Source organism: Sus scrofa, chromosome 4 (genome assembly GCF_054392235.1).
Source record: "Sus scrofa isolate SSC_HxYL_T2T_F1_AM1 chromosome 4, Sscrofa_HxYL_maternal_Yorkshire_Landrace_v2.0, whole genome shotgun sequence".
Lineage (NCBI taxonomy): Eukaryota > Metazoa > Chordata > Mammalia > Artiodactyla > Suidae > Sus > Sus scrofa.
The window spans coordinates 69544275-69565390 of record NC_139386.1 but is presented as its reverse complement, the minus strand read 5'-3'; the positions used below and the strand labels follow the sequence as shown (position 1 = coordinate 69565390).

The window sequence follows — 21116 nt, the reverse complement described above, 5'->3', positions numbered from 1 at the left end:
TCATGGATACTAGTTGGGTTCGTTACTGCTGAGCCACAACGGGAACTCTCACTGCCCCCACTTTAAAGCTGGTAAAGCTTTTTGTCAGACTGTTTGGTGGTGATCACCCAGGCAGACACTGCAGAGCTGGGATTCAACACAGACCTCGGCAATTCTAGGGCCCCCTGACCACTGTTTCCACAGATTCATGCCGACTCTTCAAGAACATACATATTTACTTTGCACTAAAGTAATCAAAGGAATTTCTTGAATTTTCTCATTTCACATGAGGCTCTAACCACTCCTCTGGGGCAGACTTGAGAAATGTAAGCATAAAAGTTCTATTAATTTTTTTGACCCCAGCTGTCATTAGACTGCACTTGGCTGGACCAGGGGAGATTTCTTCGTCGCACCTAAGCGGGACTTGTAAACACTTACAAAAACACTCCTCATGAGTGTGGTTGTTAGACTTAGTCAACAAAAGGAGACTGTGAACATGCAAGTCACGTTTGTTGTTATGTAAGATCACAGACGATAAAACCGGAACACTCTACTCCAAACTCTATGGGGGATAAAACTTCTATAATTCAAATTAACTAACAAACTGAATTCAAATTAACTGACAAGCATTTTAAAAAGAGCATCTGAGTTACTGTACTACCTAAAGGGGATATAATACTTTAATCTGTACTCTTAGAGTTACTGCACGATGATGTTTTGGAGAAATAAGGTTACAGGTAAGTCCCCTCATTCTTAAGCAATGACACAGTCCCTGAGGGATAAACTACTTAACCCCTTTGATACGCTGTACATCTTTTCTAAAGACAGCTTTGTGCCACTTTGGCCTAGAATCCTGATGCTGAAATGCTGAGGACTAAAGCCAATGATGAGTTTCAGACAGTCCTAACCCAGTTCACCGGAAACAATCTATATCCTCCATTTAGCCCTAGTCACTTACAAAGAAAATCAGCAATTAAGCACGCCCTCCACGACAGACAACACTGCTTCCCCGAGGTCCCTGGCTCCACGCCCACATCCCACGGCCTTCGAAGCGTCACAAGGGACAGTGCAGGCACCACTGCGAGCCCAGAGCAGGTGCTACACCGAACATGCCATCCACCCCAGCATCCCGTTGCCAGGGCCCCACCAGCATACTCGCCCAGGGCTCTCCCTAGACCTGCCTCTTCCCAGGAAGACCTCAGGCGCCGGAACCGTCTCCCAAGGCCCTTCCTGTTCCGCACTTGCCCAGAATTAACTTTTTAAACATGACTGTGATCAGATCACTCCATCACCGAGACACTCAGAGAGTTCGAGGAAGGAGCAGACACATTCAAGTGGCAACCAGAAGGAGAAAAACCACAGACGTGAGAGAAACAGAAGCCAAGAGCAGAGGAAATTCCCCAGAGAGGAATGGCCAACACTTATATGTGCTCAATATCATGAAAGAGGGCAAGTCGGCCAAGAGTAGATGTTGTCCATTTACCAAATTCTCTTAGGCCTGACACCTCACTCCCCAAAGAGACTAGTTAGGTGAGGTGGTAAATATTTTCTTCCTTTAGCTTTACTAGTTTCAACTTCATCTGAAGCCTCATTCCTACACAACCATAGCTCTGTCCCCAGATCTCTCTGTTGCTAACAGGTTAACATGAAATCTATTAACTGGAGCAAGGCTGCAGGGGCTCCGAGGGAATAGCACCTGCCCAGCTGGCATCTGACTGAAACCCAGCCTCAAAAGGAAGGGGATGGGGCTCGGTCTCGTACCTTCAAAGACACATCCAAATGCTCAAAGAAAAAAAAAAATAATGTGATGTTCATTCACACTGCAACAGGTTCCTAACATAATAAAATAACCTGCTTTTGTTACCTTTTTTTTAAAATTAAAAAAAAATGTTTTTCTTATAGCCACACCTGTAGCATATGGAGGTTCCCAGGCCAGGGACTGAACCCAAGCCTGGATCCTTTAACCACTGGCTGGGCTGGGGATGCCTCTGCGGCGACCCAAGCTGCTGCAGTCAGATTCTTAACCCACTATGCCTTAGCGGGAACTCCTCTTTTCTTTCTGTAATTACAATAAACTAATGCATGACTGATTCCCACTTTGGTCAAGGCCCTTTTCAACTCAAGATACTTTTCCGCTTACAGCTTCTCTCTAATTCCCTGGCTATGATGCTGTCAGATTCCTTTGCCCAAAACACACTTTACTGAGCAGACTCAAAATTCTTGCTTCGTTCTCCCAGGACAGATCTCAGGCCCTGGGACAGGACGCCGGTGGTGGTGGAAATCAAGGACACGCACACCGTGGTAAGCCAAAGAGTTCCCAGTGTAATGCCTGTGACGTCCTGTGGGTCCCAGCCACCCTGGGCAACTGGCCTTTTCCCAGGAGATGCTACCTCTTCACCGTAACGCCAAGACCTGCCGGGCCTTGCTTCCCACCTTCTTCTCCATCTACGATCCTACCTTCCCTCTGGGGCTTGACATGTTTCCTCCAAGGCCACTCTTGACCACCCCGCTCTCCTCTCAACTCCAGTACCACTCACTGTGCTATGCTGATTTGATGTTGGCATTTATTTAAAACCTCAACTTTAGACTGTGCCCAGTGAGGCCGTCTTAAATCTCTTGGTTGACCCAGTACATGAACTGTGTAAGTTTCAAGGTGGTGAAAATGAAAGGTTCCTGATCTAGCCAGGGTATCATACCTTACGCTCAGAAAAATACATCATGCTGTGGCGTGGCGCTGAAAATTTGGAAATGTCATGAGTTTGATCATTTCCCTCAGAGACATCACAGGGCATTTGGCTTTCAGAAAAAAATATCAATCCAGACTTCCAATTCCAACCTCACAAATGGCCACCAACATAATGAAGAAATTACCTTCCTACATTTTGGGCTATTACAGCTATAGTTACCATCGGGATGGTGGCTGACAGATAAATATAACATTAAGACAAGGATGAAATTCAGAGGAATAAAGAGAAGAACACACCCTAGGCTGGCAAGATGGTAAATAACAAACTAGAAGACAGGTCCATCATCAAGAGAAACCTCATTTCTTGAAATCTACACTCTAATTCACTTGTAGACTAGCAGGACATTAAAGATGGTAATAAGAAGTGAAATAAGGTCAATTCTGAGTTATTTGAGAAATCATACCATTACTATCACTTTTTATGTGTATTTTCCAAATTTTGCAAAAAGGTAGCAGCTGTGACACAATGGGAAAGTCAACTAAAGAAATTTTACTCTTTGATGCCTTACAAACAAGAGAAGACCAAATTAACCTAGAAATCTTGAACTTAATGTGTTTCATGAAAAACAGCTATTGTTTACTTACATAAATCTAGCAAATCATCAAAAAATCAAATTAAAATCAGTAAATTTGGGGTGATATTTTATCTATCTTTTGCTTTTTAGAGCCGCACCCACAGCATATGGAGGTTCCCAGGCTAGGGGTCTAATCAGAGCTGTAGCCGCTGGCCTACACCACAGCCACAGCAACACCAGATCTGAGCCACATCTGTGACCTACACCACAGCTCATGGCAATGCCAGATTCTTAACCCACTGAATGTGGCTAGGGATCGAACCCACAACCTCGTGGTCCTGTGCCATGATGGGAACTCCAACACTGGATCCTTTAACCCACTGAGAGAAGCCAGGGATTGAACCTGCATCCTCCAGGATGCTGGTCAGGTTCTTAACCCTCTGAGCAGCAATGGGAACTGCAACTATGGCAGTTATTTACAAGATGCTCTATTCCTACAGTGATGGAGGCCACAGACTGCCCTGGGCAGCTGGTTTGGTAAAAGCCACACTGAGCCACTGTGGATCTTCTGTCTGTTCATTCACAGCCTCATTTCCACTCAAAGTGTATCGGGAGGAGCAGCAGTGCTGGCATCTCCTGGGGCTGGTTAGAAACACAGAATCCTGGGCTCCACCCAGATGTGCCTTTCAAGGAGACCCTGGAGGCGGCACATAGGCACAGTGGGGTTTGAAAACACTGGTTTCTCCCCCTAAGAGAATGGAATACAGCTGGTGAACACCCTTTATCATCTCCTTAAGACAGTTATTAAGCAGTTGCCCTAATTTTTTTTTTTCAGTGAAATAACTAGTTCCCAATTTTTTCTCACACATCCTATAGCTGGGGTCATAGTCATCTACTGCTATTTTGATTTTTTCAAAACTTCATCTAATCTTAAGAATCCTTTATCATTCTCTTAAGATATAGATAGAAAATGGGCACCACTCCACAATTCAAAGTTATGCAAAAGCATTTCATCCCACAGTAGGAGTCACTATGAAACCTGTATTTTTTTTTTTAAATTTATTTAACAGGAAGCTCTGGAAATATCCTATCCTTATGAAATTTCAGAAACCTTGCTTTTATCATTTGTGAATTCGATGAAAGTATTTCATAATTTTAGACTAGAATAACCCCCAAAGGACCTTCAGTCCACAGCCAGGGCCCCACTGAGCCTCCATCCTCAACTCTCTCCATGTGAGCCTTAGGCCAACTTTCTCCAGTTTGTTTTCTTTCTTCTTTTTTCTTTTTTTTTGCTTTTTCTAGGGCCGTTCCTGTGGCATATGGAGGTTCCCAGGCTAGGGGTCCAATCGGAGCTGTATCCGCTGGCCTACACCAGAGCCACAGGAACGTGGGATCCGAGCCGCGTCTGCAACCTACACCACAGCTCACGGCAACGCCAGATCCTTAATCCACTGAGCAAGGCCAGGGATCGAACCCACAACCTCATGGTTCCTAGTCGGATTCGTTAACCACTGTGCCATGACAGGAACTCCCTCCGGTTTGTTTTCTAACATGTTTACTTCCCAGAGAACATCAGCTGCATCCTTTAAGTGCCCACGCTGAGCCCTGCATAGGCTCCTAACTCCCCGAGCCTCAGGGCTCTTCGCCCACCCAACCAGCCAAGCAGTACCATCACGTAGGCCTGAGGTCACCTGTGCGACATCCACTTCCAGTGCTTTGATAAAAAAAAAAACCATGAGATCATGCACATAACTCAACTGTGATGTTGTCTTTTGCAGGGAATAATGGAACAAAACCACCTCTGAGCTAAAACTTGAGCAACACTTAAGTCCCCAGCAACAAGTGTGTTTTACTCTTTAGAGTTGGGGAGCTGGGTCACAGAAAAGTGAAGGAGCCTAGTGGAGACTGCTGGACCATGGTGAGGAGCCTGTAGGAGACCAGGTGAGCGTGACCCAGCCCGGAAAGAGACCCATGCAAATTCCCTCCTAAGAAAAGCATCCTTGGAGTTCCTGTTGTGGTACAGCGGGTACAAATCCGACTGGTAATCATGAGGTTGCAGGTTTGATCCCTGGCCTAGCAGTGGGTTAAGGACCAGGCGTTGCTGTGAGCTGTGGTGTAGGTTGCAGACATGGCTTGGATCCTGCACTGCTGTGGCTGTGGTGTAGGCTGGGGGCTACAGCTCCGATTCAACCCCTAGCCTGGGAACCTCCATAAGGTGTGGGTGCAGCCATAAAAAAGCAAAAAAAAAAAGAAAGAAAAAGAAAAGCATCTTCAATTTTGACCCCAGATGTTTTACAGACAGAGATCACCTAGGAACTTCCAGTGAAAGATTACCAAAATGCTCAGCGAAAACAGGCCATCACGAGCCTGAGTCAATTACTGGATTTACAACTGCAAGAAACCCAGACATTGAAATTACCAAATAAAAAAAATTGAAAATAATGATGAACATAATGTTTTTAATATAAAGATGGAATCACAAAAATAAGCAAACAATAAGAGACTATGAAAAAAAAGAACGTTTATAAATGAAAAATCTAATTGGATTAAACATAGCTAAAGGGATAATTAATGAAATATAGATGTGAGTAAATTATTCTGAATGCAGTATAGAGAAACAGGGAGATGGAATATGTGGAGTAAGAAATAAGGAGGGTAGGAGTTGTTAAAAATCGAATGCAGAAAAAGAACATGTAACATATGTCTTATCAGAATCCCAGAAAGAAAGAATAGAGAAAATGGAAGAGAGGCAATATGTAAAGAGATGATGGCTAAAATTCCCAGAACTGATGAAAATAACATGAATCCAAGATTTTAAAAAGCACAACAGGAGCTCCTGCCACGGCTCAGCGGTTAACGAACCCGACTAGCATCCACAAGGATGCAGGTTTGATCCCTGGCTTCACTCAGTGGGTTAAGGATCCCACGGTGCTGTGAGCTGTGGTGTAGGTCACAGACACGGCTCGGATCCCGAGTGGCTGTGGCTGTGGCGTAGGCCAGTGGCTACAGCTCCGATTAGACCCCTAGCCTGGGAATCTCCATATGCTGCAGGTGCAGCCCTAAAAAGACAAAAAGATAAAAAGCACGACATACACCAAATACCAGACAGTATAAATAAGTAAATCTAGACACACTAGTGAAACTGCAGTAGAGCAATTACAAAAATATTTCAAAAGCCATTTGCAAAGACAACCTACAAAGAAACAAAAATTATTAGACTGATAATCAGACCCCCAAATCCAATCAAATCACATACCATTTACCTTTTACAAAAAAGTTCTTCAACGGCTTCATGAAAAAATGCTGAATTCTTCCAAGTTAAGACCCTCTATAAATCTATTCTATTACAAATCTATCTCTATAATCTATAAACCTATTCTATTGCTAATCTACTTTTTCAGCCAATTCTTCTGATACTGACTTTTACTTTATTTTCTTAATGTGGCAAAATATACGTAACATAGAACTAGACTATTTTCTGTTACCCTAAACATACTGTGTTGTTTCTGTAACCTCCCTCTTGGCCTCTGATTGGGCTGCTTTTGCCAGACGGGCTGGCTTCCTGCCATCTCTGCCTCCTGAAATGACACCTTTTCTTCAAGACACCGCAGCTTCCGCCAGTCACCCCCACTGGATGATCTCCTGAAATACGTTTTATTTCTCTTTTGGCATTTATAGTACACACTACCTCACATTATAGTTATTAGTCTACATATTTTATTTCCCAACGACCACTGTAACTTCTTTGAAGGCATGCTCTAGGTCAGACTGATTTTCTGATTCCCCTTCCTCCCCCATGCCCCGCACTCCCAGCCTGGTAAATGAACACATGAAAACTGGTCAGGCACCAACTACTCAAATGGAAAAGATTCTGGCCTAGGTTGGGGATCACTCACAGAACTCATGATGTCCTGAGCGCTCAAGACTCACCTGTTCTGGCTGGCAAACGGGGCCTGGTCTATGGGCAGGATGCTCTCAGGCCAAGGGGCGGTTTGATTTGGAGGCGCTTGTTGTTGGCTGTACTGAGGTCCCATGTTCATCTCTAACTCAGATGGCCCTGAAAAGGGAGAAGAAAACAATCTCCAAATCTTATCATGTGTAATGAAGTCTGTTTACAATGGCTGTTCTGGCTATGGAATAGAAAGAGAGATAATCTGGCTTATACAAAAATGACGAAGACAGAAGCAATAATAATTAGGTGAAAATAAGAAGATAGAATTTTTGCTTTGCAATAGGAAAAAAGGCAATAAATATCAAGGCTAAGCATCCACTTCAGGGATGTTCTAGACTGGCCGTTCCAAACCTCTTGCTCTTGGGACTCTGTATTCTTTATTTTTTAGGTTCCTAGGGCTAGGGGTTGAATCAGAGCTGCAGCTGCCAGCCCACACCACAGCCACAGCAATGCCAGATCTGAGCCGTGTCTGTGACCTACACCACAGCTCACAGCAACACCAGATCCTTAACCCATTGAGCGAGGCCAGGGATCAAACCCGAGACCTCATAGTTCCTAGTCGGATTCATTTCTGCTGTACCACTAACGGGAACTCTGGGACTCTGTATTCTTAACATATAGCTTCTGTGTATGTGGGTTATAGCTTATTGATATTTACTGTACTGGAAATTAAAACTGGAAAGCAGGAAAAAATAATTGTTAATTCATTTAAAAAATCATCACAGTAAATCCACAGAAACGTTAACAGAAACATTTTTTTCTTCCAGTTGTATCGAGCTATTGTTGACAATTTACATATATACCATACAGCAGTGTTCCTTATATTAATCATGCTGTATGTTACGTCCCTAGAACTTAAGAAAACTCGAAGTTTGTGCCTTTTGACCATCTTCATCCAATTCCTCCTCTCCCCCCCACCTCCCCCCCTCTGGTAAGTACAAGTCTGAACTCTTTTTCCATCTTGTGACACAAACAAGATTTTTTTTTTTTTTTTTTTGCTATTTTAGGGCCACACCCACGGCATATGGAGGTTCCCAGGCTAGAGGTCCAATTGGAGCTGCAGCCGCTGGCCTACACCACAGCCACAGCAACTCGGGATCCGAGCCATGTCTGTGACCTACGCCACAGCTCAGGGCAACACCAGATCCTTAATCCACTAAGAAAGGCCAGGGATCGAACCCGTGTCCTCATGGATGCTAGCCAGTTTCGTTAACTGCTGAGCCACGAAGGGAACTCCCATAAAGATTTTTTAGTGAACACTATGGTAATCCTTGAGAGTAGGAGAGTGAAGAAGGTGAGGAATATCTTAGTATGATTATGAAAACAGTTTTGGCCTTGCAGACCCCCTAAAAGGGCATCGGGGTTCTGGACACACTTGTGGGAAGTGCTGGTCTAGACCTTAGTTAAAACTGCACTTTGGTGAGCTCTTCCACCAGAATTAGGGAGGAGCAGAGACGAGACAACTTTGATGTGCTTTCTTAGACATTCTTTTTAGAGGCTTAAAGCTAATGAATGGTATTAGCTCTTTCATGATTTTATTATCATTATCTGTAGACCTGTTTCCCATTATAATAGATAATTTTCTGTTGAGTTCATGGCTTTTTTGAGTTTATTAAAAATCAGAGAAATTAAACTACACTATGAAGCTCATAGAGCCATATTTTGGGCTTAAAAGCTGGGTGTCCTTCAGAAAAGAAAGACAGGAAAAATGAAATTTTTGGATATAAGGGATTTATTATTATGGCATTTAATTTTTAATCCACAATCTTTTTTTTTTTTTTTTGGTCTTTTTTTTGTCTTGTTAGGTCCGCACCGGCAGCATATGGAGATTCCCAGGCTAGGCATCTAATCGGAGCTGTAGCAGCTGGCCTACACCACAGCCACAGCAAGGTGGGATCCGAGCCATGTCTGTGACCTATACCACAGCTCACGGTAACGCCAGATCCCCAACCCACTGAGCAAGGCCAGAGATCAAACCTCAATCCTCATGGATTTTAGTAGGGTTCGTTAACCACCAAGCCATGACGGGAACTACCACAATCTTGTTTTTTTTTCCCCAGCTGCATCTGTAGCACATGAAAGTTTCCAGGCCAGGGAATGAACCTCACCACAGCAATGACTCGATCCACTGCAGTGACACTGGATCATTAACTTGCTGAGCCACAAGGGAACTCCCCATCCTGATTTAAAAAATCTCCCAGTTCATTTTTTGCATGGAAATCTGCCCGTTAAAAAAAAAAAAAAAAAAAAAAAAGAAATCTGCCTACTTTTACAGCATTTTTCATGTAAACCTCAAATTATGTCAATTTATGTTTGGGAATCATGCATTAATTCAAAGTACATTCTCTGTAGAAAGACAAAATGAAAGTGCCACCTCAGGGTCTGGGATTAACATATAGACACCGCTATATATATAAAAATAGATAAATAACAAGGCCCTGCTATATAGCACCCGGAACTCTACTCAATATTCTATAATAACCCACATGAGAAAAGAATCTTAAAAAGTGGTTATGTGCATATGAATCACTTTGCTGTACACCTGAAACTAAAACAACATTGTTAACTCAACTACATTCCAAAAAAAAAAAAAAAAAAAAAAAATCTCAGAAACAATAAGGCAAAATATGCTGAGCAATTAAAACGACCAGAAAAGAAAACTGATGCCAGGGTTTGATAAGCCTTCTGAATTATGTCAAAGCAATCTTGGCATCTTTCCGTTAATGATTTAGCGCTTACTCATTGTGCAATATCTAAGTATACGAACAAGTACATAAACACCAACTCATCTGAATTATGCTAATGTACAAGATAAGAGGAAGGTTAATACATCAGTGATTAAGAAAATAATCTCAAGCATGAGTTGCACAGGTCATTAGTTTTTTTTAAATGATGGTTTTACTGAGATATAATTCACATACCATACAGTTAGCCTATTTAAAGTATACGATTCAGTGGGTGTTAGTATATTTGTGGAGTTGTACAACTACTACAAGGATCACTTTTAGGATTTTTTTAAAATTATTTTTTTAAATTAAAAAAAATTTTTTTTGTCTTTTATCCTTTTAGGGCAGCATTCTTGGCATATGGAGGTTCCCAGGCTAGGGGTCTAATCAGAGCTGTAGCCGTCGGCCTACACCAGAGCCACAGCAACTCGGGATCCGAGCTGCATCTTTGACCTACACCATAGCTCACAGCAACGCCAGATCCCCATCCCACTGAGCGAGGCCAGGGATCGAACCCGCAACCTCATGGTTCCTAGTCGGATTTATTTCCACTGCACCACGACAGGAACTCCCACTTTTAGAATGTTTTCATTCTCCCCAAAAGAAACCCTATGACCATTAGGAGTCATTATCTAACCCCAAACCCCAGCTTTAGGAAACCACTAATCTACTTTTTTTCTATAGATCTGCCTATTCTGGACATTTCATAGAAATGGTATCTGTGTGTTAGACCCGTAATTTTAATAACATGCGAACCATATCCAGACAAATTCTAGTGGTCTTCACATGTTGTGAGCTGCTCTATGAGACCCTGCACCTTCAGCAAGGACCTGGGAGACTCATGGTCCAGGGATCTGCACTTTAAGGCCCTGTGATGATTCTGATGACCATGCAGAGTTAGGAACCACTGCTGTGTCACTGAAATCCTTCTTTTAAATATCATCTAGACAACATTTATAGTGCTGCATGCTAACTCACCCCCCACAAAAGGTGAAATTAGGTAATTAAATGAAAATAAAACACCATAAAGGTAGTGAGTTCTCTTAGGTGACTGGAAAACCTGCAATTCTATGATTCTATATATAGAGTTCCAGCAAAATCCCACTTATGACAGCTTGACACGGGGGAATTACCTAAACTGCAAATTAGGAGCCTATCTCGACAGAGCAGTTCCCCTCTTCTCAGAAAGCATAAACACAACAAGCAAAGATCCTGGGAGCTGCCTTACCGATATTCATGACCTGAGGCTGAAGCATCTGTCTTTGGCCAGGCTGGCTGCTGGGTCTCATGGGGATGCTGGCTGTTGGGTTCCGAATCATACCTCCTTGGATCGGCCGGTTCATGGCACCAGTGGTGGCAGCACAGGTGACTCTCACGGCGGAGGTCTGTGGGGCCCATTCCCCAGATGGCATGGCGGGCCGGGCGGCGTTACTGCCAATCATGCCTGCGGGCAAGCCAGAGCAAGCTGAGAGATGCGGGCACTGGAAACATAGTCAGCCCGTGTGAGCAACAACACACGATCTCACCCTGCGCTCAGCCCCACAGCTCACGCCCGCACTGGGAGGGACGTGGGCCCTGGGCTGAGAAATACGAATTGGCAATCACTACGAAGTTTTTCAAAACATGGACCTGCCACTCTTTACAGTTCGGAAAAGTTGTTAGAATTGTTCCCATATGTACTTAGAAACAGGTGCTGTGGCGAGTGGATAACCCCAACTTCCTTCCTCAGGAAGTGAATCACATTAGCTGAGGCACACGTCAATGCTTTTCTTTCCAAAAGGGAGGTGAGGCCAAGAGGAACAAGGTGAAAACTGATAATCAATACGCTAACTAGAAACCCAAATCACAGAGACTGTCCCGTGACACCCAGACTGCACTCCATTTCCCAGAATCACAATTTGCTGGGCACTCCCAAGCCGATTGCAGCAGCCTCAGAAGCAGGGGGAATGAGAGCATCTTTCCACTCCTGCTCAAGGCAAGGGAGCGCCCACCACTTGGGACCTGGACCACAGTATCATCACATTCCTGATGATACAGATCTGCTGTGGGCTGGACAGAGCCCTAAGTATCCTTCTACACGTGAGAGAGTAACAGCAATGTGACCACACACGCCAGTGAGAAGGGCAGACCACGTGTTTGCTCTGTCCGGCCTGGCCCCCGGGTTGCTGGCCACGGCCAAACACCCCCTAAGACTTGAGAGCCTCAAGGGGAACGACCCCAAGTGAGGACCCCTCATTCTGTAGTGTTTAATTTTAAACAGATATATCCAAGTTCTGTTTTCAAATACATGGCTTGCCTTCATTTAATTATGATAAACAGCTGAAAACAGGGTCTGGTTCAGAAATGCAGAGAACAAGTCTTGTGGGTGGGCTTTCACTGGTCATGAGAACGTGCTATATTAGGATGACTAAGAGGGAAGGGGAATTAACTAGACTGAACGAGTTAGAATAATATTATATTAACACATATTTAAAAAACCATTTTAAGACTAGATTTGAACCACCCAAAGATATGGGAGAAAAGACATTTTATACGTCAAAAAATCTATGATCTGATTAATGTAACAAAATTATAGAAAGTCTAGAAAGCAGAAGGGGGACCCTCCGTAATTTGAAACACGAATGTAGCTATAACTGGGATGTCTCTTGTAGGTTTTTTTCTTTCTTCTTCGGGAAACAAGCACAGGCGGTCTGTGACCTTTATAGCCTGAATGGCGGTCATCTCCAGGCGGCTCAGATTTGAATGTAAGTATAGCCCCAACTGCCTAAAAGTTTCTACAAGAACCCAGATCTTGTGTTCTGCTAATAAGAAGCCACTTCTAACAAATCATGGGCTCCTTTTCTCTTATTGGATTTTATGTAAATCAGTGTTTTATTTATATACATGAATCCTTTTTCTATCTTAAAGATAATATAAAATTAACATGGTGTTGCTTCTGTGAATCTATATGTCAGTGATACAGTCAGTGCTTGGCACACACAGTAGGCGCCTAGCAAATATGTGTTGAAGGAATAAACTATTTTAATACAATATAGTTCATATTGTCAATGAATGGAAACATTTCCATGAATGCTTACCAACAATGTAAAGTTTAAAAAAATCCATCTTTCTGCCTCAAATTGAACTCTTCAGTTAACTATACAAGGACTATAGTCTAAGCTAAAAAAACCCGTGAACATAAGCTCTTCTTAGAATGTCTGTTACTATCAATGCCTTTGTCTCCAGTACCTCATTTCGACAAAGGAAGAAAGCTGTAAGCTGCAAGCAGTTCCTATGAGAAAACGTAGCATCCTGATCTGTCTGTGATAAACCAGGATGCGGTGCTAATAGCAATCAGTGCTGCTGCAGTGCTTCTGAACCTGAACTGGATGGAGGTTGGGGGTGAGGGAGCTGCTATGATGGGGACAGGCAACTTGGCAGACACCTCAAGTGACAGCAGGTCAAGGACCAAACCAGATCACAGGCAACTTCATACATCTTCAAAAAAAGAGCCCCTGGATTAGCTTCTCTTAGGCCAGATGTACCACCATTTAACATCCATTATTTTTAATGTGCATTTATTTATTTGTTGTTTTTGCTTTTTAGGGTTGCACCTGCGGCACATGGAGTTTCCCAGGCTGGGGGTCGAATAGAAACTGCAGCTGCTGGCCTACACCATAGCCACAGCAACACCAGATCTGAGCCTCGTCCGCGACCTTCACCATAGCTCACGGCAACGCCGGATCCTTAACCCACTGAGTGAGGCCAGGGATCGAACCTGCAACCTCATGGTTCCTAGTCAGATTCATTTCTGCTGTGCTAATGGGAACTCCAAGAATTTATTATTTTTAATTAATATTTTTTGGAATGAGAATTGTCCTCTTTAAGAGTATGAAAAGGTTGGTTGAATTTTAAACTTTCATTCTGAAATTCTCCAAACACAAAACATCAATTAACAGGAAGTTCTGGGGTCATTGGCAGATTACCACAGGAAGCTAGCACCCCCCATTTATTTTACACATACCATTAAGATGTCTAGAATAGTAATTGGAATAGAAGTGAAATAAGCCTATGCTATAGGGTTAATGATTAGAAACCTCGTATAAGGTTAATGATTACAAATAATGCTCACAGAATATCTGGGTCAGCTTACTGGAATGCTCTCCAATGTTTCATATGCCACACTCAACAGAGAAAAATGAAGAATTTCCTTACATTCAAATGGTCATTTCTAGCATAAAAAATTCACTTGAAAAATCCTCCTAGTTTGATGTGGATGAATACAGCATTAAGCGAAAAAACCCACCAATAAAGTTAACAGCCCATTTGAGCCCTTACCTGTGCTACTGTTCCCTAAATTTCCTTGGTTTCCTATCATCCCTTGATTACCCATCATTCCTGGCTGAGGTATCACTGAGTAGGGACTATTGTTTCTGATTGGTGGGAAAGGTCCAGCACCAGTTGGGCTTTGCAATGTGATGTCAAGTGGTAAATTCTGGTTTGGCAATAACCTGCCCAGTTGCCCTGGTCGTGGGTTATTAAAAGCTAAGGAGAAAACAAATGAAAATTGAAGGTTAATATAGGATAATGGAAAAGTAGAGTACCAGAAATAGTGCTTAGGGAAAATGGCATCTATAAATAACAAAGATATGCACAACAGGGACCAACTGCCTACATAAAAGATAAATCCACAAACCAAAAAACTTAGGTGGTGCCAAAACAAAGACTTGCAATCTAACCAACAAGCCTAATTTCTCACAAACTTGCAAAACAAAAAAGAGGGGAAAAAAAAAGAACATTCTATTATATACCATATATATCCCACTATTAGCTTCTAATATTCAATTGTATTTGCTAGGTAAACTACTAAATATTTTTTTTTACATTATATTATTTGAATTTAGGAATATTGTTTTGGCACAGCTGTGAAACCATAAACATCTCCTGCATAAAGCACCAAACCCAGACACATGTGCTTTGGACACTGGAATATCATTTTTAACTAAACTTTGTTTTGTCTACTCTCATTGGAAATTAAAATCTTTAAATGTGAACTCTACTATTTGAAGTTGGTATTAAAGCTTTAGGACCCTGTTAAATTTCCTAAACATAGCTTTTTAAAATTTCCAGATACATTTATATTTGAAATGATTATAATGGTCCATTCACAAGAATTTACTGGGGAGTAAAAACTACACCAGCATACTATACTATGACATAGTTAACCAGTAATTTGACAACAATGACTTTAAAAGTACAAAGCTACTATAAATTAGAATCCAAAGAGCTACTACATTAAACAATACCAAGTACGTTATTTTCTCTGAATTATTTAAACACAGAATGAAAGAGAACATTTAAAATGTATTAGAGTTCTTAACAGTCAATACCAGAAATAAAATATTAGAAGAATTAGGGTTTGGAATGAGAATTATGCACATGCTTAATCTGACTTCCTCAGGTTTAGTGATCTGGTTACCATTCAATAGTCTGAATACCATCAGGAGGTACAAACAGAGGAGAAGCCATTAAACTCCCTATGGCATTTTGTTTTTATTTTTGCTTTTTAGGGCCGCACCCTTGGCATATGGAAGTTCCCAGGCTAGGGGTCAAATCAGAGCTGTAGCCGCCGGCCTACTAAGCCAAAGCTCAGGGCAACGCCAGATCCTTAACCCATTGAGCGAGGCCAGGGATTGAACCCGAAATCTCATGGTTCCTAGTTGGAATTGTTTCCACTGTGCCACGATGGGAACTTAAAACTCCCTACTGTGTTTCTTCCTCACCTCTCAACTCTCTGACTCATGGGCCACAAGGAACCCTCCATTCCCTAAGAAATAGGCAGGTTGAGAGAGAAGCAAAAACCCTTATTTTGCTTTACCTTTTTCTGAATGATCAGGATTCACTTTTCTTTTTTAGGGCTGCACCCACGGCATATGGAGGTTCCCAGGCTAGGAGTCTATTCAGAGCTGTTGCTGCCGGCCTACGGCACAGCCACAGTAAAGAGGGATCAGAGCCATGTCTGCGACCTATATCACAGCTCATGGCAACACTGGATCCTTAACCCACTGAGCGAGGCCAGGGATTGAACCTGCAACCTCATGGCTCCTAGTTGGATTCATTTCCACTGCACCACAATGGGAACTCCAGCAATCACTTTGAGAAAGGAACCATTAATTAAAGCTATTTTGGAATTTGGTTGATGGTTGCCGTTTCTCCTTTGAGAAATGGGTCAAATTGGTTCTGAAGAGGGAAAGATCATTCTGCTTACCAATTTAACACAGAGGTTCTCTGTCTTTCTAACTACGTCCCTGGAGCAGGAAAGGTATTTTCTTCCACTCAAAACTATGGGACAACATGAGGTGACTATCAAGTTATGCAAACTAAGTGTTCAGTGTTCATAGTAAAGAAAGACTTCTTAAGCTTACAAAAATATCCAAATAAAAATAAACAATAAAAATGTACTATATAACAGTCTAAAGTCTTCCAGCTTTATAGTCCACTAAATGTAACATGTACTTAGAAAACATTTATCTATAATAGATTTCCATGTACAACTGCTATTTATAGGAGAATTCCTAAGAGATAATATTCTGATACAAATTTTTAGTAGTATATTATTCCTAAAAAGTCAGCATAACTTTCTAAGTTTCTGTATTTTAAATATTCAGCCATATCTTAAGATACAGAAAATCTTTTTTAACTGTAACAAAGGGAACTATAACAATCATCTGAAGAACTTTATCTATGCAGGTCAGCCTCATTCCATGCTGATTAAATTAACCACAAGCGCCTGCAGCAAGGCCAAGCTCACCAGAATCAGCCTGAATATTGTTTTGATGGGCTAGGACGGTAGATGGTGCTATTTGACCATAAAAACCTTGAAGTGACTAAGCTGTTTGCATCAGATTTTAATAATCCCTGTTTCTGATGGTGATTACATGGGAATTTCTTGGCATAACCATCAATATCTCATACTCACTGCTCTGTGAAATTCGCAATGCTGTTTTCTGGGCTCCAACAGGTGTAACGGGGCTGTTTTCAGCTGTGAGTTGCATGAGGTCATTGATGATGGCTTGCTTGTCAACTGATCCAGCAGGGGCGCCTGGCCTCGTGTCTGGGAAAAGCTGTGGTAATTGACTATTCTGCAAATCATCCAAAATCTCCTCCAAGTTGTCCAGCTCACTGCCAGGCTGCGGTTAACAAACAGAAGAGTTTATCCAGGCCTAAGCTAAGAGTGGGTGCCGCACTCCTATTTCTAATTACAGACCTAAGGCCAAGGAAAAGATGCAGACGCGTGCATACCTCAGACCTAACAGTTAAGTGATCATCGTAAAAAAAATTAAATTGACAAAGGACAAATACTTTGATCTCTTGGTCCTCAGTTTCTTCAGGTGTAAAAATAGAGCTGACTGAATTAGAAGGAAAGCTCTCTCCTAGTATTGTGAGTCACTGGCAACTTATAAAATCCCCTTTATTTTGTGCTAGTGGTTCAATTCATCATGAGTACGTGTATTTCTAATAAAGTAAGAGTGGACCTTACAGACAAGGTTTTGTGGTTAACAATCCCTAAGAAATAACAACAACAAATTGGTAGAAAGTAGGATGCCAATTTACACCAAATCAGTATTAGTAAATGGTCATTTTAGAACTTTCTTTTTCTTTTTAACAGCAAGGGGGAAAATGCACAATAGGCTTGCAGTAACCCTGAATAGCTCAGCACTGCCTTTTCACTTTGAGTGGTGTTTTTTTCCTGCTTACACTTTCAGTTTCGAATGACACTGAAAACCAGTCACTTACCAGCTTAGGTGACAAATGTAGGGAAGCAGGATAAAAGCAGGCTGCCCCCAAACATAGCATCTAATAATCTGACTTTATAGAAGCCATAAAAATCCTTCTTAGGGCTTTTTCCTTTATTAGGATAGCTTCCTTTCAATTACCAACGTTCAAATAATAAGTTAGCTATCTCCACTACTTCACATCTAGCACTTTTGTTCTGGAGAGCTCAATTGAATTTATGGTCTTTTAAGTAGTATCTCTCTATGTACCAAGTATTTAAAAATCAGACGGTGCCAACCACATAGGTAAATAGCTAAAGTTAAATGCCAGGAGTTCTTTCTAGTGCAAAGAGTGGTTAAGAGTGATTCTCCTGATGTGTGTAAAACACAAGTTAGGCAATTTCCCCAAAGTCACTGGATGGACTTTGAATCCTTGACCATGACTAACACTTTTTTCTACACTGGCAATTCAAGTGAAATCATTTACAAGAAGAGGTATACTTTTTTTTTTCTTTTTCTTTTTAGGGCCGTACCCATAGCACATGGAGGTTCCCTGGCTAGGGGTTGAATTGGGGCTACAGCTGCCAGCCTATACCACAGCCACGCAGGATCCAAACCTCGTCTTGTGACCTATACCACAGCTCATGGCAACGCCAGATCCTTAACCTACTGCGCAAGGCCAGGGATCAAACCCACAACCTCATGGTTCCTAGTCAGATTCGTTACCACTGTGCCACGACGGGAACTCCAAATATGAGGTATACTTAAAGCAGAATGGCTTACAGTTTTATTCAATACAAAAGAAACCAGATTTACTGAGGTTTTTACAATTTATGGCCAATGTACTATCTATGGAGGGAGCCTTTTTAGGGGACATATTTCTCAAGTTAAGAAGGATACAATGATGCAGTATTTTATTGCATTCTTTGTTCATAGTCAACTAGCTTACCAAGAACTTGGAGATCCATTTTCCAAGGAATTCCTAACACATTGTTAGAGCAATTACCAGACCATTTTCTAGTTAGCTTCTAACAAGAGTGAGGGATCAAATTTGGGAGAGCTACATCCTTAAGGAAGGGTTAGGTTCCAAAAGCATCCTGAAGTATAGACAGACACAGACAAGACGATCCTCAGAACTCCTTAGGAAGGAACTTTACTGTCAGGCCCCTCCAAGGACAACAAGGCCAGTTTCCCCTCCAGAGTGAAAGCACATCTTTACTTCTTTGGCTGAGTCAGAAGTGATGGTAGTGCATGTAGGGGCCATTCCGCATTTCAAAAGACAGTGGCTACATTTTCACACTAATGGAGCTTCAAGGAAACCAAAACTCAGTCAAGGCTTGTAGGTGGGCAAAACTGCTCACACTACTTAGCCATTTAATAGCCACTTCTTCATTTTTTTTTCTTTTCTGAATGTGTATGGATGATTTTGTGTAAGCTAAATGTCTGTGTAAAGTGACTCCATTGTCAAGCTACTGCTGTCATGTTTTCTTCAATGTGTAAGGTACACCTATTGTTCTCAAAGAACAGTGCCTGATAGTTCCCTTGTGGTGCAAAAGGTTAAGGATCTGGGGTTGTCACTGCAGTGGCTTAGATTGTTGCTGTGACTTGGGTTCAGTTCCTGGCCTAGGAACTTCCACATGCTGTGGGCAGGACCAAAGGAAAAAAAAAAAAAAAAAAAAAGACAGTGCCTGCAATGTAGTAATGAACACTCAGTCAACCTGAAGAGTTCCTTGAACCATTGTGGCCTATGATTTTAAAACATTTCCAGAATCAACTCAATTTCCCAGAACAAAAGTTTCAGGACAACTGATAAATATCCTGATAGCTGTTTCATGAAGATACCTACAGACACTTAATACACTGTGAAGTTTATCACTGTCCTGGCAAACTAAGTTTCACTACTATAATAATGCTGCCTTGTGTAGAGCATTTTAAAATTTATTGTGTGCAGGGGTGAGAGGATGGGCTATAATAAGTTGCTTCTTGAGAAAGCCTTGAAGAATCTCTTGAATGGGAAACATCCAAAATAAACAGGTTACGAGTTCCTGTTGTGGCACAGTGGTTAATGAATCCAACTAGGAACCATGAGGTTGTGGGTTCGATCCCTGGCCTTGCTCAGTGGGTTAAGGATCCGGTGTTGCCGTGAGCTGTGATGTGGGTCGCAGACCCGGCTCGGATCCCACGTTGCTGTGGCTCTGGCGTAGGCTGGCAGCCACAGCTCTGATTTGACACCTAGCCTGGGAACCTCCATATGCCGCAGGAGAGGCTCAAGAAAAGGCAAAAAGACCAAAATAAATAAATAAATAAAATAAACAGATTATATAAAAAATAGTAAAAATAGAGTATACTATTTTCATCAATGGAGGCGCTTATATCTACCTCCAGCCCAGACAGTTGTAAAAGCCTTTACAATATAGATTAACAGTCTGGGTCTAGACTCTCACTTTTCCTTTTTACCTTTATTCTTTCCACACAAATAAAATTACACTTTCAACCATCTTAAATATAAAAATAACTATTACAGTTTCAAAGGGTCCAAGTGACAGGATTTACGATTCTTCCTGTGACCTGCTCTTGTGCCTAATGAGTTTAAAATAAGTTTAAAATTCATCTCTCTTTATACATATGGAAACATTAAAATATATTTGGATGGTTTAAATCAATTTATTGCTGCCTTTGTTGTTGTTGCACCCATGGCATGCAGAAATTCCAGGGCCGGGGATCAAACCCACGCCACAGCAGTGACAATGCTGGATCCTTAACCTGCTGAGCCAGCAGGGAATTCTAATTTATTGATTCTTTATTTCGAATAATTAGATAACTTAAAATCCATGATTTTCCTTGGTTGATTTCATTTTTTTTTTTTTTTTTTTTGGCTGTACCCATGGCATACAGAAGTTTCCGGGCTAGGGATCAAATTAGAACTTTTTTTTTTTTTTTTGTCTTTTTGCCTTTTTCTTGAGCCACTCCCGTGGCATATGGAGGTTCCCAGGCTAGGGGTCAAATTGGAGCTGTAGCCACTGGCCTACACCAGAGCCACAGCAACTCGGGATCCGAGCCGCATCTGCAACCTACACCACAGCTCACGGCAACGCCGGATCCTTAACCCACTGAGCGAGGCCAGGGACCGAACCCACAACCTCATGGTTCCTAGTCGGATTCGTTAACCACTGCGCCACAACAGGAACTCCAATTTGAACTTTTGTATGCCGTGGGTGCAGCCAAAAAACCTCCACAAATAACACTTACCCCATTTTCAAATTTTAATCTTTGCCATTTTAAAAATTAATTAATTTTTTGCTTTTTAGGACCGCACCTGCAGCATATGGAGGTTCCCAGGCTAGGAGTCTAATCGGAGCAACTGTAGCTGCTGGCCTACACTGCAGCCACAGCAACGCCAGATCCAAGCCGAGTCTGTGATCTACACCACAGCTCATGCCAACG

The 21116-nt window shown here is 42.0% G+C and overlaps 1 protein-coding gene across 27 annotated transcripts in view; it reads right to left on the bottom strand.

Annotated features, from left to right (window-relative positions):
- NCOA2 (nuclear receptor coactivator 2) overlaps window positions 1–21116 on the bottom strand; it is a 372907-nt gene that overhangs the window by 20382 nt on the left and 331409 nt on the right. For 17 of the 27 annotated variants that reach the window (XM_085020186.1, XM_085020185.1, XM_021088456.2 and 14 more), the window contains 4 exon segments: window positions 16877–17087; window positions 14236–14442; window positions 11147–11362; window positions 7171–7297 (listed from right to left, as the gene is read on the bottom strand). In XM_085020186.1, coding sequence (XP_084876312.1) covers window positions 7171–7297; window positions 11147–11362; window positions 14236–14442; window positions 16877–17087 — 761 coding nt within the window. 27 annotated transcript variants of the gene reach the window in all.